At 43.7% G+C, this 19,399-nt stretch overlaps 1 protein-coding gene across 1 annotated transcript in view; it reads left to right on the top strand.

Annotated features, from left to right (window-relative positions):
- The window catches only part of LOC120047070 (short transient receptor potential channel 7-like), a 59,975-nt gene extending 54,050 nt beyond the window's left edge, over window positions 1–5,925 (top strand). The window contains exon 12 of the mRNA XM_038992619.1: window positions 5,866–5,925. Coding sequence (XP_038848547.1) covers window positions 5,866–5,925 — 60 coding nt within the window. The remainder of the gene's footprint in view (window positions 1–5,865) is intronic.
- Window positions 5,926–19,399: the final 13,474 nt, after the last annotated feature.

Raw genomic sequence — 19,399 nt, 5'->3', positions numbered from 1 at the left:
CATAAACAAAAATATTGTATTTTAAGGTGTTTGAAGCTGGTGTACAAAACGGAAAATTAAAAACTGGAAGCATAGAAATAGTGCACATGGAACCAATCTACTTCTTCTTAGACTTGCTTTCAATGAGAATGACAGTATAAGGGCGCAAGGCGAGACCCAGATGCAGACACGGGAGGCAGATGGTTTGAGTCTTGATATGTATTAAACAATCTAAAAGGGGCAGGCAAGAGAATGGTCGTGGACAGGCAAAAGGTCAAAACCAGTTCAGAGTCCTGGGGCTACAGAGTGGCAGGCAGGCTCGAGGTCAGGGCAGGCAGAATGGTCAGGCAGGCGGGTACAGAGACCAGAAAACAGGAAAGGGTCAAAAACCGGGAGGACTAGCAAAAAGAGAATAGAAGCAGGAGTACGGGAAAACACGCTGGTTGACTTGAAAAACATACCAGACGAACTGCCACAGAGAGACAGGAAACACAGGGATAAATACACCAGGGATAATAAGCGACACCTGGAGGGGGTGGAGACAATCACAAGACAGGTGAAACAGATCAGGGTGTGACAGACAGATCTATAACTCACATTTCTATGTGAATTTTCTCGGGTCGCCCAAAACGTTACATATTACAGCTTTAAAAGTGAATCTACCGGCCTTATGTGGTATTCAGTCATGAAGATGCACAACGGGGGGAAAAAACACATGCATGCACACGTGCACACACACACATGCAAACACAGCTCTCCAACCCAAAGATGAACAGTCCTATTTCCATGGCAACTAAGGTTGTCTCGGGTGTGCTTTTCCCAGTACACAGAAATACTATTTATTTTATATATTCAGTGCTCTTATTCAACTTTCCCTCTAATATTTGTCTGACCTCCAAGGGTCTTGCCCAATAATACCTTGTGTGTGTGACAGTAAACCTGACACCCTCTCTCTGGTGTAGTTTGGATTGTCCCCCATGAGTTGTCGATGAGTGTCATTTCCTGTCAAGAACTCGTATATACCTCCTGCGCCTCGACCTGTTGCTTCGGCCTGTTGTTTCCGAAGTTTTACTTTGTTTTATTTTAATTTTTGTAATTTTTTTTTCTTAAAGGTTTGTGTCAACACCTGCTACCAACTAGCCAGCTAGCTAGCTAGCTAGGTTGCAATGGAGCACGCTTCGCTTGGAATAGCGAACAAATGTTTCCAGCACTGTAGAAGCTGTGTTTATTACGCTCTTGTCCAATGAGTTCCAATGCGGCAATTGTTTGCTAGAGTAGGAGTACAGAATGAAGTGGCTATACTTAGCAAACAAAGCTCACGTCTGCGCGAACTTATGGGGAAAACGCAAATTGGAACTTTCTCATTCTTTACTCCTATGGCTGGACGCCACTCGGGCCTGTTTCCCCGCCTTGTCATCTCTCACTATCTGAATGCTCCGTGCTTCCTGGAACTTGCCTGCCAAGGAAGTCATCTCCATCTGCTTCTCTTTCTCCATCTTGGAGAAAGTAGATGGAGAACAGCAGGAAGGTTGTTCCAATTAGCTCTGGTCCCATGTCACAAGTCGCGGAAACCAAAGGCAGCGGCTTGCTGCTAAGTGGACAGGAGTGACAGCGAGAGGTTCGGAGCAGATTGACATAAGGAATAGCTTTACTGCACTGGTGCCTGATCTATCTTTACCTCCATCGCTGGGATTGCCTGTGTCTGCGATGGCGGTGCTGACTCCAACTACGCTGACTCCAACTACGCTGACTCCAACTACGCTGACTCCAACTACGCTGACTCCAACTACGCTGACTCCAACTACGCTGACTCCAACTACGCTCCAACTATCTGACTGCTGTGGGAGGTCTAAACATATCGCCAGGAGCAGCGGGCGTACGCTATCCTGCTTCACGTGGGCCCGTGAAAAGGTTCAACGAATTGTGTAAGGGGTAGGAATGGGCGGATTTCTCCATTCCCTTCTCCAGCCATTGTATTGGGCACTTCAACAGTGAGAAATGTCTCAGTCACTGTGGCAAAAACGCTGTGCTGTCCAGGAGCACAAGTACAAGACATCACTAAGCTGCGCTAAAACATTTGAAACCAGTATTAGGAAATTGAGTCTATCATAGTTCATGTGGGATTCAATGACATTATGAAGGACAGCCCAGAACAGATGAAGATGGATTTTAAAGAATTGATTGCGTCACTGCTTGACACCAACAAATGCCCTATAATATCTGGCCCTCTACCCTCCCTAAATCATGTCATTGAACGTTCCAGCAGACTTGTATAACCTCCATAACTGGATATGAAACTATTGCAGCTCTGTGGGTGTAACATTTATTCACAATTCTTATACCTTCTGGAAACAAATATCATTTTATAAGGAGGATGGGATTCATCCAAATCATTTGTGTTCCTGGATCCTTTCACAGAATTATAAGGCTGCTTTGAGACAATGACTTATCAATGACCCAAGCCCAGCTCAGTTAATCCCTGCCATTGTGTTTCTGAGTTGTCATAATGCTACAGCAAATTTACATTATCCTAGGGGTGTTGGAAGACACAATGTAAGTAACCTAATTTATGTCCCTCTAACTGCCATGAATGCCTCTGCTGATCCCACAGCTATTGTATGCAGTAATCATGAGCCTATGAACCAGCTCACCCTGCATTAACATAAATAACACCAGCATGTCTACTTCTGCTAAGTTTCCCAGTAAAGCAATGAAAACAATCAAGCATCCCAGAAAAGTGCTAAAAATAGCCCACGTTAACATATGTAGCCTAAGAAACAAGGTTCATGAAGTCATTAACTTGTTAGTAACAGATGACATTCATATTCTGACTATCTCTGAAACTCACTTAGATAATACCTTTGACGATACAGTGGTAGCAATACATGGTTATAACATCTACATAAAATACAGAAATGCCAATGGGGGCGGTGTTGCGGTCTATATTAAGAACCACATTCCTGTAAAGCTTAGAGAGGATCTCATGTTAAGTACTGTTGAAGTAAGATGGCTACATGTTCCATCTGCCTCACCTAAAGCCCATTCTTGTGGGAAGCTGCTATAGACGCACTCTACACACACGTACATTGTAATATTGTTGAATGGTGGTATTATACATTTTGTATTGTAGATATGTAGTGGTGTAATAATGTTATATGATGTACTGTTTTGTTTAATGTGTAATGGGCCTTAATTTGTTTGGACCCCTGGAAGAGTAGTTGCTGCCTTGGCAGCAGCTAAAGGGGATCCCTAATTAATACAAATCTCTTCATCCATCGGTAAACTCTATTCCCTGAGGTTTGGTAAACATTCAGTACTCTTCTGCCCTGATACTTAGCCTACCGGACGACACTCAATCAACAAATACTTTTCGAGAAATGAGATACAGTTGAAGTCGGAAGTTTACAAACACTCAGGTTGGAGTCATTAAAACTCATTTTTCAACCACTCCACAAATTTCTTGTTAACAAACTATAGTTTTGGCAAGTCGGTTACGACATCTACTTTGTGCATGACACAAGTACATTTTTCCAACAATTGTTTACAGACAGATTATTTAACTTATAATTCACTGTATCACAATTGCAGTGGGTCAGAAGTTTACATACACAAAGTTGACTGTGCCTTTAAACAGCTTGGAAAATTACAGAAATGGATGTCATGGCTTAGAAGCTTCTGATAGGCTAATTGACATAATTTGAGTCAATTGGAATTGTACCTGTGGATGTATTTCAAGGCCTATCTTCAAACTCAGTGCCTCTTTGCTTGACATCATGGGAAAATCAAAAGAAATCAGCCAAGACCTCAGAAAGAAATGATAGACCTCCACAAGTCTGGTTCATCCTTGGGAGCAATTTTCAAATGCCTGAAGGTGCCACGTTCATCTGTACAAATAATAGTACGCAAGTATAAACACCATGGGACCACGCAGCCGTCATACCGCTCAGGAAGGAGACGCGTTCTGTCTCCTAGAGATGAACGTACATTGGTGCGAAAAGTGCAAATCAATCCCAGAACAACAGCAAAGGCCCTGGTGAAGATGATGGAGGAAACAGGTACAAAAGTATCTATATCCATAGTAAAAAGAGTCCTATATCGATATAACCTAAAAGGCTGCTCAGCAAGGAAGAAGCTACTGCTCCAAAACTGCCCTAAAAAAATGCCAGACTATGGCTTGCAACTGCACATGGGGACAAAGATCATGCTTTTTGAAAAATGTCCTCTGGTCTGATGAAACAAAAATAGAACTGTTTGGCCATAATGACCATCGTTATGTTTGGAGGAAAAAGGGGGAGGCTTGCAAGCCGAAGAACACCATCCCAACCGTGAAGCACGGGGGTGGCAGGATCATGTTGTGAGGGTGTTTTGCTGCAGGAGGGACTGGTGCACTTCACAAAATAGATGGCATCATGAGGAGGGGAAATTATGTGAATACATTGAAGCAACATCTCAAAACATCAGTTAGGAAGTTAAAGTTTGGTGCAAATGGGTCTTCCAAATGGACAATGACCCCAAGCATACTTCCAAAGTTGTGGCAAAATGGTTTAAAGACAACAAAGTCAAGGTATTGGAGTGGCCATCACAAAGCCCTGACCTCAATCCTATAGAAAATGTGTGGGCAGAACTGAAAAAGCGTGTGTGAGCAAGGAGGCCTACAAGCCTGACTCAGTTACATCAGCTCTGTCAGGAGGAATGGGCCAACTTATTGTGGGACGCTTGTGGAAGGCTACCCGACTGACCTAAAACAGGGAATTTTTACTAGGATTAAATGTCAGGAATAGTGAAAAACTGAGTTTAAATGTATTTGGCTAAGGTGTATGTAAACTTCCAACTTCAACTGTATCGGCGTCCAGGTATTGGAGGTTATTTATAAAACTGTGTGTGTGTTTGAGTGTGCGTGTTTGTGCACGCGTGCGTGCATGCATGCATGAGTATGTGTGCATTTGTGTGCTTGTGTGAAAGGTTTGGATGTGTGGAGAGTCGGTGCAGATAGTCTTTAAGGTGCAAATAGAGGTCTACGGTGCAGGTCTTAGCAGGTATGCAGCTACAGATATTAGAGAGCAATAAGAGTGAACACACACACATTGACACAGAGATGTATATGTCCATACACTTACAAAGCATTAACTCCTTGACCTCCCGAGTGGTGCAGCGGTCTAAGGCACTGCATCGCAGTAATGCGGCGTCACTACAGCTTGGGGTTCGATCCCAGGCTGTGTCACAACCGGCCGTGACCGGGAGTCCCATACAGCGGCTCCGAATTGGCCCAGCGTCGTCCGGGTTAGGGGAGGGTTTGGCCGGTGGTGCTTTACTTGGCTCATCGCGCTCTAGCGACTCCTTGTGGCGGGCCGGGCACCTGCAAGCTGATGACGGTCGTCAGTTTAACGGTGTTTCCTCCGACACATTGGTGTGGCTGGCTTCCGGGTTAAGCGAGGGGCTGTTAAGAAGCGCGGCTTGGCAGGTCATGTTTCGGAGGACGCATGACTCGACAGCCTCTTCCGAGCCTGTTGGGGAGTAACAGCGATGAAACAAGACTGAAATTGGGGAGAAAAAGTTGGTAAAAACATTAACTCCTTGTCTGTTTTTCAGAACAGACTGCTCCTCTGCAGGGTCATTAGTTGTTCTCACTCCTCTCTATCCCTCCCTCTCTCCCTCCTCCTCCCCCTCTCTCAGGTACTTGTTGCATTGTCTCTCTCTCTCTCTGTGTGTGTGTGTGTGTGTGTGTGTGTGTGTGTGTGTGTGTGTGTGTGTGTGTGTGTGTGTGTGTGTGTGTGTGTGTGTGTGTGTGTGAGAGAGAGAGAGACCAGGTGACACTGGAAGCAGTTCAACAGCGTGTAATTAGCTGTGTGCTTATCTCTTCTCTTCCTCTCCCTGCTTGATCCCCAGGTCCCCTACAGCCTACCATCCACCCCGCCAACCAGTGACCCAGCCAAAACCACCCTCTAATCAACAACAGGCACAGAGCAGACACTTACCATGCTCTGTTATTCACCTCTGCTACTTGTTTGTGTTCTTTAAAGAGAAGGCCATGTGGTGCAGTGGGGTACATGCTAACGAGGCAGCTCTGGTCCCTTTGCCTCATGGCTCACTAGAGCGAATGTAACGGATGTGAAATGGCTAGCTAGTTAGCGGTGGTGCGCGACTAAAGTTATACTGTTACACGAACACCTGCGCATCCCCCCGTCCCCGTCCCGTCCCGACACCGACTTCTGGTATTACGCAGCAGTTTTAGGAAGCCAAAATGGCATCCTAAGCAGAATATCTTATAAGACACTGGGTCCTTCTTGTATTGATTTTGCGCTGTAAACAAACTGGTCCATGGTCAGTGTTGATGTTAGGAGGTTAATGGAAAGGGTGAGAGCAAGGAGAGCTGACCTGAGATCAGCCCTGATGGGAGATGGCTGGCATCTTGGATGGCTTGACTCAGCAAAACATATGTCTGAAGAAAGAAAAGAGCACAATCCACTCTGCTTTTACCAATCATGTCAAATTGGGACAGACACATTTCTATGCATTCAATAATAAATTGAGCCTTAGAACCAAATATTCTGGAGTGGATGTGATTTCCATAAGAGCACTGTGGTGAAGGGAAAACAATTATCTCGTAGAAACAGATTTTTTTTGTTTTTTTCAAGTGTCATGTTCCGGAGACTTTTCATTTGGAGATGTGTTCCTTGTCTGATTGTTGTGGATGTGAATGGCTCTGGCTCTGGAACAGATGAAAATAAAACAGTATTTCATGTTTCTGAGAGGATAGTCAAGTGACTAATTGTACAGAGCCCTCATTCAGCCAGGGCTTTTGATGTACAATACACTGAAGGAAAATCATCATTTGCCCAGTAATTTCCAGCGGAGGTGAAAAGAGGAGGCAGAGGGAAGAAAAGGAAGATAATTATGAAAATTGAGAGGGGGAGTCATTTGCATACCGAAATCGTTGTTTGCGTGTATCTTGACTGCAGTCAGACAAGAACCATCAGAGAAGAGAAGGAGCCAATGCAGCATGTTTGAAGCCATGTAACCACTAACAGAGGACCTGCCACTGATCCCCTACATTACCCCTGCTATCAGACTAGACATTCAAAATCAGTTTCCAGATATTACAGACAGAGCAAGACAACACGAACATCCATCTTTTAATGGAAAAAGGCGTGTTTGGACTGAGGTTACCAATGAAACAATGTTAAGTGTGTGAATCAATTCAAACTCAGCAAATGAAGAATGCTTTATTTTTTTATTTTTTTAAATTACAAGTAACTGGATGGACTGAAAAGGGTCATGTGTGTGTCAAGTATTTTTTCAAAGCAGCTGTGTCTGTGTCTGTGTCTGGCTGTTACCAGCCTTTGTGTTTTGGGTCTGGTCTGGGTGCTCTAGGTTGGCGGCAGGGACACTCAGTTCTGATGGAGGTAAGCTGTATTACGGCTGAAGGGGACTAAGGGCTTTGTGTATACAACACACATTGAGAGGCCTGATCATGCATACTCTACAGCAGTAGTCCCCAAACTTTTTTTAGCTTCGGGACACACCAATTCAGGTGTCTTTTGCGTCGCGACCCGCGATAATGTTTGAACGGTGAAAAAACATACACAGACCAAAGCATAAGTAGAAAATAAAATCTTGGCAGTGGAGAGAACATTTTTCCATTTTAATGCGGCAGTCAGCAGTTGAAACAATAACAAAGTGTTTTCCCTGCTACCTGTTTATGTAAAAAGCTGAGGTCTTTGTCCCCAATTTCACATACAGCGCTATGGAAGCACGGACTGAAACTTTTTGAATCTATATAGTGTTTGTTTAGATTTACTTTGCTTACAAACATTGGGGTAAAGCCAAAACGTCAGTTGAACTAAGCTCATGATGCATTTATAAGTTTTATTCTTTAAGAATCAATGGGTACACATCATTCATTTATAAGTCCAAACAATGTATGTAGCTACTACAGATTGCCCCTTTCAAGCTAATTCTACACATTTTGTCATGGAGCTCAAATAAATGTTGCAATATTTTCTGCAATTCAATACATTTTGCCATGGAGCTGAGAGAAGAATGTGCCGTTTTTAAGCAAATTTTCTGCAATTCTACGCATTTTGACATGGCTAATGCTTATGCTATTAACATTCTAACAAAATCAATGGGGGCCTGATTGTCTAGCTTTAATTTTGTTGATTGTAAGTTCTCAAAGACTTTAGGCTATTATTAAAAAATATATGTAGGTCCATTATCTTTTTAAAAACTTTTCATTTGGTTTAAGTTGTTGAAGTTTACATTGAAAGCGTTTTTTCCATCCCAAATTTAAATAAATTCAAATGTCATCCCACAATCCACCTGGACCCATGCCGGGACGCACAGTTTGGGAACCATTGCTCTACAGTATGTCCCCCACACACGCACCTCTGTCGCTGGCCTGTCAGCTTTATCCCTGGCCTGTCTGTAGGACATTAATAGGGCTATGAGAAGACATTCCTCTCGCCTCTATTAAGTGACTGTAGTGACCTGAATGTGGGTCTTGAAATGATGTTGCTGCCCTCCCAAGATGTAATACCCATCCAATTATAGAAACATACAGAGACACTCGTATCTCTCAGACATATCCTCTGGCTCCAGTGGTATTATTTCATTTTGGGGGAAATTGTTATTGAAAATAGTATGCTTAGGTTGAGTTCACACCGTTTACATTTATGAGAAGTGTATCTACTGTAACACTAAAACACCTGAATCCAGTTTTGGTGGGAGAACGTTACAGTATTTGAGGAAAGTCAAAACATTGAATGAGGCATATGAGGGATTATATCACAGAGTCAAAGTCGACCTTCCTTCAAAACACACTGCATGGCACTGCGGCGCTCCAGTGAGCGGCACCCAGCGGCGGGAAGGGGGTGGATGTGTGTGCTGTGTACCTAATCCCTGTCGACTCGTCCTCAGCCCCCGCTGGGGACGATTATGTCTCATCGCAAAAAGCACTCCTGCACAATCACACTGGCCTCTCTATCTCTCTCTCTCTCAGGACTGTCTCAATAACCTCTCTGTTCCCTTGTCAAATATTTTACAAGACAGAGACAAAAACACTTTTCATATGTATTGTGAACGTGATCCCTTGCTGATCCATCAATTGACGTTTGTCTTTCTTTCTTTCTTGGATGCATGTGTTGATAAGAAAGAGCCATAGAAAGAGAGAGAGAGACAATGAGAGAGCCGAGTGTGTCTGAGAGAGAGAGAGAGAGAGAGAGAGAGAGAGAAGAAAGAGAGAGAGAGAGTCACTCAGATTGGCGCGGTCCCTAATGAAGCCTACCTCCGTACTGCTGGGTGAGAATTCTAATGCGGCGTTGATAATCAAAAATGCATTGTCAGGGGTTACCAGCTAATGAGCAGAGCTGTATAATGAACACAATTATCTATGGAGCAAGGCATCTTTGAACACCTATATATTTATTTATATATTTAGTTATCTGATGGTTGCCCCTCTCTGTGTCCACGCAAGCCGCTTGTCGACCTCATGTCAGGAGACGGGATCGGAATTTCGCAAATACGGGTGAGACTGTCACCCAGAGGAATGTAAAGAGATCGAGTTGGACAGCGGAGCACTGGGAAAGTGGGTCATTCTCATTGGGTGCTGAGCAGAGGGGGGGATGGAAGAGCGTGTGGTGAGTCTGTAGCAGAGTAGGCCTACAGAGAAAGAGTGTCACTCGAGAAAAGCTATTATAATCTCTTGACTCGTCACAATTACTTGGATGTTTTCCCTTCCATATATGTAAACATGACTCACGGCTATATCTGTGTACAGCTGCGACGAGGAGATTTAACCAAGGACTGGGGTCTGAACGCCTCTTAGCATTTCCTATGTTTTGGTTTCTGTTGCATAGCAGTGCAGTGCATAACAAGGTGATCATATTTCACATAGTTGTCCACATGTCTTTTGAAATGCAGTGGGCTAGGTCTTTTATATAAAGGAATTTGACATGATTATGTAGATCATACTCTACCACTACCTCTTATGTCCTCTTACTTGGGAGTATAATAGATGGAAGCACTAAATAGGATTCCGTTTCACATGTATGCCTTCCATGTAGTTTAAATGAATACATTAGGGAGAGGAGAGAAGGAAAGGAAGCTATTGAAGATGAAATTACACCACACCAAGGTTACACCACACCATGTTTGGTCGTTGTTTTGTTTTGGGGTTGTTTGTTTTTATAATATATCCTTTGGCTCCAGTGACATTAGTTATATGCAGTACCAGTGAAATATTTGGACACACCTACTCTTTCAATTTTTACTATTTTCTACATTGTAGAATAATAGTGAAGACATCAAAACTATGAAATAACACATATGGAATCTTGTAGTAACCAAAAATGTGTGAAACAAATCAAAATATAGTTAATATTTGAGATTCTTCAAAGTAGCCACCCGTTGCCTTGATGACAGCTTTGCACACTCTTGGCATTCTCTCAACCAGCTTCATGAGTCACCTGGAAAGTATTTGAATTAACAAGTGTGCCTAGAAATCCTAAATGGATGACGTTGAGAGATAGATGGGAGGGGTTGAATGGAGCTGAAGGGTGGGAATAATAACAAGACAACAAATGTAAAACATACAGGGTCTGTAAAATGGATATAGGTTCAGAACTTTGGTGAAATAGCACAGTTACAAATAGAAATCAAACTGGATGGACATCAGAAACAGAGGAAGGACTAAAAACAAACAAAATATAACTATTGTCAAATATATTGTGTCTGTAAAAGGTGTATAAGATATATAAACTGAAGGTAGAAGCTTAAGTGTTATTGTTTATTAGTTTACTCCAATTGGGGGAAGGGTGGTAGGGTTTGCGGGGAATAATAAAGGTATATTCTAAAAAAGTATGTCTATATAGGTATGTGTATGTATATATGTGTACATGTATGCATGCGTGTATGTATATGGATATATTTACCCCAAAAATATATGGGGGACTGGAAATGACGCAGACAATTACATTGATGGAAGCAACATTCTTTCCGCAATATTAAGCTGATCCACCCCTAAGGAGAAAAGAACAACAACAAAAAAGTTCATTTCCGGAATTTCTGGCATGAACAGCTCAAATAAGCAAAGACAAACGATCATTACTTTAAGACATGAAGGTCAGTCAATTTGGAACATTTCAAGAACTTTGAAAGTTTCTTCAAGTGCAGTCGCAAAAACCATCAAGCGCTATGATGAAACTGGCTCTCATGAGGACCGCCACAGGAAAGGAAGACCCAGAGTTACCTCTGCTGCAGAGGATGAGTTCATTAGTTACCAGCCTCAGAAATTGCAGCCCAAATAAATGCTTCACAGAGTTCAAGCCACAGACACATCTGAACATCAACTGTTCAGAGGAGACTGCGTGACTCAGGCCTTCATGGTTGAATTGCTGCAAAGGAACCACTACTAAAGGACACCAATAATAAGAAGAGACTTGCTTGGGCAGAGAAACACGAGCAATGGACATTAGACCAGTGTATATCTGTTCATTGGTCTGATGAGTCCAAATTTGAGATTTTTGTTTCCAACCACCGTGTCTTTGTGAGACGCAGAGTAGGTGAACAGATGATCTCTGCATGTGTGGTTCCCACGGTGAAGCATGGAGGAGGTGTGATGGTGTGGGTGTGCTTTGCTGGTGACACTGTCAGTGATTTATTTAGAATTCAAGGCACACTTAACCAGCATGATCACCACAGAATTCTGTAGCGATATGCCATCCCATCTGTTTTGTGCTTAGTGGGACAATCATTTGTTTTTCAACAGGACAATGACCCAAAACGCACCTCCAGGCTGTGTAAGGGCTATTTGACCAAGAAGGAGAGTGATTGAGTACTGCATCAGATGACTTGGCCTCCACAATCACCCGACCTCAACCCAATTGAGATGGTTTGGGATGAGTTGGACTGCAGATTGAAGGAAAGGCAGCCAACAAGTGCTCAGCATATGTGGGAACTCCTTCAAGACTGTTGGAAAAGCATTCTTCATGAAGCTAGTTGAGAGAATGCCAAGAGTGTGCAAAGCTGTCATCAAGGCAAAGGGTGGCTACTTTGAAGAATCTAAAATCTGTTTTGATTTGTTTAAAAAGGATCCGCCCCTTTTCCCCCCCAATTTTTGCATAAATTACATACCCAAATCTTACTGCCTGTAGCTAAGGATCTGAAGCAAGGACATACATATTCTTGATACCATTTGAAAAGAAACACTTTGAAGTTTGTGGAAATGTTAAATTAATGTAGGAGAATTAGATCTGTCAAAAGGTAATACAAAGAAATTATGTATCAAGACTGCCCATGTGTCTAATTGGTTTATTAATACATTTAAATTCATGACTGTATACTCTCCTCAAACAATAGCATGGTATTATTTCATTGCAATACCTACTGTAAATTGGACAGTGCAGTTAGATTAACAAGATTTTTTTATTTTACCCCTTTTTCTCCCCAATTGGTAGTGTCTAGTGTCTTATCGCTGCACCTCCCGTACGGACCCGGGAGAGAGCTATGCATCCTCCGAAACACAACCCAACCAAGCCGCACTGCTTCTTGACACAACGCACATCCAACCCGGAAGCCAGCCGCACCAATGTGTCGGAGGAAACACCGTACACCTAGCGACCTGGTCAGCATGCACTGCGCCCGGCCCGCCACAGGAGTTGCTAGTGTGCGATGAGACAAGGATATCTCTGCCGGCCAAACCCTCCCTAACGCGGACGACGCTGGGCCAGTTGTGCACTGCCCCAAGAGCCTCCCGGTCGAGGCAGAACCTGGACTCGAACCCAGAATCTCTGGTGGCACAGCTAGCACTGCGATGCAGTGCCTTAGACCACTGCGCCACCCGGGAGGTAGATTAACAAGAATGTAAGCTGTCTGCCAATATCAGATATGTCTATGTCCTGGGAAATTTCTTGTTACTTATAACCTCATGCTAATCACATTAGCCTACGTTCGCTCAACCGTCCCGTGGGGAACCTACCGATCCCATAGAACAGGGGTGGGCAACTCCAGTCTTCGAGGGCCTGATTGGTGTCACACTTTTTCTCCGTCCCTAGCAAACACAGCTCATTAATCAAATTGCATTATAAACTGAAGATCATGATTAGGTGTGTGGAGTCAGGTGTGTTAGCTGGGGCAAAATCAGTGACATCAATTAGGCCCTGGAGGACTGGAATTGCCCACCGGTGCTGTAGAGGTTTTAACACTTTTTTGGTTACTACATGATTCCACATGTCATTTCATAGTTTTGATCTCTTCACTACTATTCTACAATGTAGAAAATAGTAAAACTAAAGAAAAACCCTTGAATGAGTAGGTGTGTCCAAACTTTTGACTGGTACTGTATATACATATACAGTTGAAGTTGGAAGTTTACATACACCTTAGCCAAATACATTTAAACTCCGTTTTTCACAATTCCTGACATTTAATCCAAGTAGAAATTCCCTGTCTTAGGTCAGTTAGGATCACCACTTTATTTTAAGAATGTGAAATGTCAGAATAACAGTAGAGAATGATTTATTTCAGCTTTTATTTCTTTCATCACATTCCCAGTGGGTCAGAAGTTTACATACACTCAATTAGTATTTGGTAGCATTGCCTTTAAATTGTTTAACTTGGGTCAAACGTTTCGGGTAGCCTTCCACAAGCGTCCCACAATAAGTTGGGTGAATTTTGGCCCATTCATCCTGACAGAGCTGGTGTAACTGAGTCAGGGTTGTAGGACTCCATCGCACGCACTTTTTCAGTTCTGCCCACAAATGTTCTATAGGATTGAGGTCAGGGCTTTGTGATGGCCACTTCAATACCTTGACTTTGTTGTCCTTAAGCCATTTTGTCACAACTTTGGAAGTATGCTTGGGTCAATGTCCATTTGGAAGACCCATTTGCGACCATGCTTTCACTTCCTGACTAATGTCTTGAGATGTTGCTTCAATACATCCACATAATTTTCCTACCTCATGATGCCATCTATTTTGTGAAATGCACCAGTCCCTCCTGCAGCAAAGCATCCCCACAACATGATGCTGCCACCCCCGTGCTTCACGGTTGGGATGGTGTTCTTCGGCTTGCAAGCCTCCCCCTTTTTCCTCCAAACATAACAATGGTCATTATGACCAAACAGTTCTATTTTTGTTTCATCAGACCAGAGGACATTTCTCCAAAAAGTACTATCTTTGTCCCCATGTACAGTTGCAAACCATAGTCTGGCTTTTTTATGCCGGTTTTGGAGCAGTGGCTTCTTCCTTGCTGAGCGGCCTTTCAGGTTATGTCGATATAGGTGTCATTTTACTGTGGCTATAGAGACTTTTGTGCCTATTTCCTCCAGCATCTTCACCAGGTCCTTTGCTGTTGTTCTGAGATTGATTTGCACTTCTCGCACCAAAATACGTTCATCTCTAGGAGACAGAACGCGTCTCCTTCCTGAGCGGTATGATGGCTGCGTGGTCCCATGTTGTTTATACTTGCGTACTATTGTTTGTACACATGAACGTGGTACCTTCAAGCGTTTGGAAATTGCTCCCAAGGATGAACCAGACTTGTGGAGGTCTCCAGATTTTTTTCTGAGGTCTTGGCTGATTTCTTTTGATTTTCCCATGATGTCAAGCAAAGAGGCACTGAGTTTGAAGCTAGGCCTTGAACTACATCCACAGGTACAATTCCAATTGACTTAAATGATGTCAATTAGCCTATCAGAAGCATCTAAAGCCATGACATAATTTTCTGGAATTTTCCAAGCTGTTTAGAGGCACAGTCAATTTAGTGTATGTAAACTTCTGACCCACTGGAATTGTGATACAGTGAATTATAAGTGAAATAATCTGTCTGTAAACAATTGTTGGAAAAATTACTTGTGTCATGCAAAGCAGATGTCTTAACCGACTTGCCAAAACTATAGTTTGTTAACAAGACATTTGTGGAGTGGTTGAAAAATGTGTTTTGTTGACTTCAATCTAAGTGTATGTAAACTTCCAACTTCAACTGTACATACATATATATTTATACACACACAGTACCAGTCAAAAGTTGACACACCTACTCATTACAAGGTTTTTATTTATTTGTACTATTTTCTAGTTGTATAGATTCTGTTGTATCATATTGTTATGATAGTAAAAAGATAGTACTGTAAGATATCATATTTTATATTGCACATGAAATCAAACTCCTGTTCTGCAATTGTAAATGTTTTTTAATCTTTCCTCGCTTGGCAGATATTTATGAGGTGTGTGTGTGCATGTGTCCATCAGTGGACCATGTCAGTCTGTCCTTGCCTTGCCAAACGCGTCCTGTTGCGACCACGACAGGTGCTCATGAATATGAACCAGCCAGCCAACCTTTTAAGGCAGTGGTGTATTAATCATACCCAAATGCCTACTATAATAATGATGGGCCCAATGGTCACCTTCACCTGAATATTCATGACAAATGTCATCATATCCTTTCATTCTAAAATAGAGAATATACTGATGCCTAATGTTTTGGTGTGGCCTTTGTGGTTTCTCTTCAGGGGCTGTGCTGTATTCATGCCCATTCTGTCATATTCTCCAAACTGACAGCAGGCGAGTGTGATTTCCATTGTGACAGTCAGGCAGAGACGAGACAAGACAGAGAGAGACAACGACAGAGACAGAGACAGAGAGACAGAGACAGAGACAGAGACAGAGACAGAGACAGAGACAGAGACAGAGACAGAGACAGAGACAGAGAGAGAACCATTAGTCTCCTTGTATTAGTGAGGGTTAGTGATGGAGGCTGTCACAGTTGTTATAGAGAATGGTTGTTCTCTGCAGCCAAACACAATAATATCATACTGGTGTCATTTACCAGCTGCGTGACAACTATGAGCGTGGCACACAAGGCTATTATGATAATGTATCAATTTTCATACATACTGCGTGCTATTTGCACTTTGGGAATTCAGAAACCATGTGTCAATCCACTCACTTTTGGCAAGAAGCTTTCAGATTTGTAGGCTTATATAGGGGTGCTTGTACATGCATTCAGCTATTATGATCCATAAAGCCTCACCATCTCCAAATGTCCATTCCATACCAGATTAGAGTTTCCCAGAATATACACTACATGACCATTCGTATGCGGACACCATGCTCGTTGTTACATCTCATTCCAAAATCATGGGCATTAATATGGAGTTTGGCCGCCCTTTGCTGCTATAACAGCCTCCAATCTTCTGAGAAGGCTTTCCACTAGATGTTGGAACATTGCTGCGGGGAATTTCTTCCATTCAGCCACAAGAGCATTAGGTAGGTCGGGCACTGATGTTTGGGCGATTAGGCCTGGCTCATAGTCAGCGTTCCAATTCATCCCAAAGGTGTTCGATGGGGTTGAGGTCAGGGCTCTGTGCAGGCCAGTCAAGTTCTTCCACACCGATCTCAACAAAACATTTCTGTATGGACCTCGCTTTGTGCACAGTGGCATTGTCATGCTGAAACAGGAAAGGGCCTTCCCAAAAATGTTGCCACAAAGTTGGAAGCACAGAATCATCTAGAATGTCATTGTATGCTGTAGCGTTAAGATTTCCCTTCACTGGAACTAAGACACCCAGCCCAAACCATGAAAAACAGACCCAGACCATTGTTCCGCCTCCACCAAACTGTACAGTTGGCACTATGCATTGGGGCAGGTAGCGTTCTCCTGGCATCCTCCAAACCCAGATTCGTCCGTTGGACTGCCAGATTAGTGAAGTGTGATTCATCACGCCAGTGAACGTGTTTCCACTGCTCCAGAGTCAAATGTCATTAAGCTTTACACCCCTCCAGCCGACACTTGGCATTGCGCATTCTAATCTATAGGCTTGTGTGCGGCTGTTCGGCCATGGAAACCCATCTCATGATGCTCCTGACGAACAGTTCTCTTGTAATGACGTTGCTTCCAGAGGCAGTTTGGAACTCAATAGTGAGTGTTGCAACCTAGGACAGACGATTTTTACACACTAGTCGCTTCAGCACTCGGCGGTCCCGTTCTGTGAGCCGGTGTGGCCTACCACTTTGCGGCTGAGCCGTTCTTGCTCCTAGACGTTTCCACTTCACAATAACAGCACTTACAGTTGACCAGTGCAGTACTAGCTAGGCAGAATGAATGACGAATTGACTGAACTGACTTTTTGGAAAGGTGGCATCCTATGACGGTGCCACATTGAAAGTCACTGAGCTCTTCAGTAAGGCTATTCTACTGCCATTGTTTGTCCATGAAGATTGTGTGGCTGAGTGCTCGATTTTATACACTGTCAGCAACGGGTGTGGCTGAAATAGCCGAATCCACTAATTTGAAGGGGTATCCACATATTTTTGTATATATAGTGTTTATATAAATAACACTCACATCTCCGTTCCCAATGTCTCCTCTCAGTCCTTATAGCTGGGACACATCAGGGTGGGATTTACTCATCCACTCCAGCTCTGAGAAAATTACACTTTCAGGCTCTACCAGAAGACTGTAGCCTACTTGCATCATACTGCATCATGCTGTATTTACACCCGATGGGTAAAAGAAATACATTCAGCTTGCAGCCTAGTTGCTGGACTGGTTTGGGGCTGTTCCTTTAACTGTTCATCCCCCACTCACAACCTGCTTGGTTTTAATCACCCTGAGAGATTCCGCACTGACATAACAATTGTTTCACTCACCTTCTCACAAATGAAGAAGGACATGTTGGGAGAGAAACGCGAGAGAAGGAAAGAGTGAGGGGAACAAGACGTCACATGACACGCTTGGCTTTAACTCGTCCCTGTCCAATGACATCTCTTAACCAACCCCGAGCCCGTCCAACGTTCTCCCTCTCTTGGTAACTAATCTATCCACAACACACAACCCGAGGCAGGGAGGAAGCTGTATAGCCTACGACCTGGAGAGAAAGAGATAGCGCTACCGGAGAGGAGACGGATCTCTGAACCTTCTATCAATTTTCTCTCTCCCCACCCCACTCTTCGGGTCTGGATCGATATTCCCGTCGGGGGATCGGTTGGAGTTGAAGGCACTCAAAACCGAGACTTGTCGACCTTTCCTGGATATAAGAACGTGCGCGGTGCGCGAGGACGAGCCGGCGGTGAACCAGAGTACCCTTGTCTACCCTCTCTCTGCCCGATAAATCCACTTGTTACAGCGCGCTTTAAGAACCCACTTGGACCAACCAGACGAGATAAATTGCGTGCTTATAAGGATGGTCTTATGAAACTTTACCAACTAGGTTATTCCAAGTAGCACCATTTAGCGACATTACGGGTAACTTACAGTCCAGATAGGCTAGGTGTTTACGGTAAGAAATCTCAGCGAAGAAATCCGAGTATTCAAATCGCTAGTTCCGTCCTCATGATCTCAACATTTTACAGCCGGAGAAGCTCCTGGCGGTTTACGTCACTGGTAACGAGTCTAGACAAACTCTGGTGATTTTTAGTGACTTCGACATACAAGGATATACGAATTCAGTTCTGCGGCTAAATTAGTGACTCACGGACATATGGTCTGTAGGCGCAGGTGATTTAGTGCCAAAACAACACCGCTTCTCCAGAGCGCGTTCTCCCAGGAAGAGATTGGATAGAGCGGTCAGAGTCTGAGGAATGCGGGCACTGTTTCCCTGGATCTCCACCTCACCTGCGGAGACTCTCCGCTGCACACACCAAAGTAAGTAGCGGACTCGTACGGGGTATTATTGACTCAACACTCACTTTTATCTTTGCCTTCTTGACACACTCCATTTCTTCCTTGTGCGTCATTGTCTTTTACACGGGTCTGTAGCTAAATTGCGTTGTTCTCATGGTCGTTTGCGAACCGTTCACATAGTCTACATTTGCATGATTGAACGTTATGGTAGCCTATCGTTACATTGGTCTGTGATTTAAAATCTGGTGTTTTACTCCCCTTCCCAGTTGAACGTTGACCGGGTGACGCAAGCGGTCATGTTGAGGCAAATCCTGCTGAATTCCACCAACGCACCGGACTTCGACTTAGGTCTGGCCCATCAGACGCACGCGTCTGGGTCCGTGAACGCATCTAACGGCTCGGTGAGCATGGCGGGCCTTCTCAGGCCCACGGATAACAGGGGTGGACTGCGGGAGGGCGGAGAGCTGAACAAACCAGACCTGGCAACCTACGTGGTGATCTGTCTGGTTCTGTTTCTGCTCGTGCTGCTCATCGTCTTCTTCATCAACTGTCAGCTGAGGACCTCCTTTTTCGCCTCCATGCCCTACGATAGGTCTCTCAGAGAGGCCCGGACATCCTACAAGTAGAACCCGTTACCCCATCGGGTGGTAACGTTTGTACCAGGACTGGGTAACTTGTGTTATCGAATGTAGTCATGGAGGAATTTACGATTTTTGCCAACTGCATGGTCCAAACGCTGTGCGTAACCAACCGTTAAGTGTTAATTTGGCACAATGAGATAGAGGCCTATTACGCACCATGT

Source organism: Salvelinus namaycush, chromosome 5, assembly GCF_016432855.1.
Source record: "Salvelinus namaycush isolate Seneca chromosome 5, SaNama_1.0, whole genome shotgun sequence".
Lineage (NCBI taxonomy): Eukaryota > Metazoa > Chordata > Actinopteri > Salmoniformes > Salmonidae > Salvelinus > Salvelinus namaycush.
This window is presented reverse-complemented; position numbering and strand designations above follow the sequence as displayed.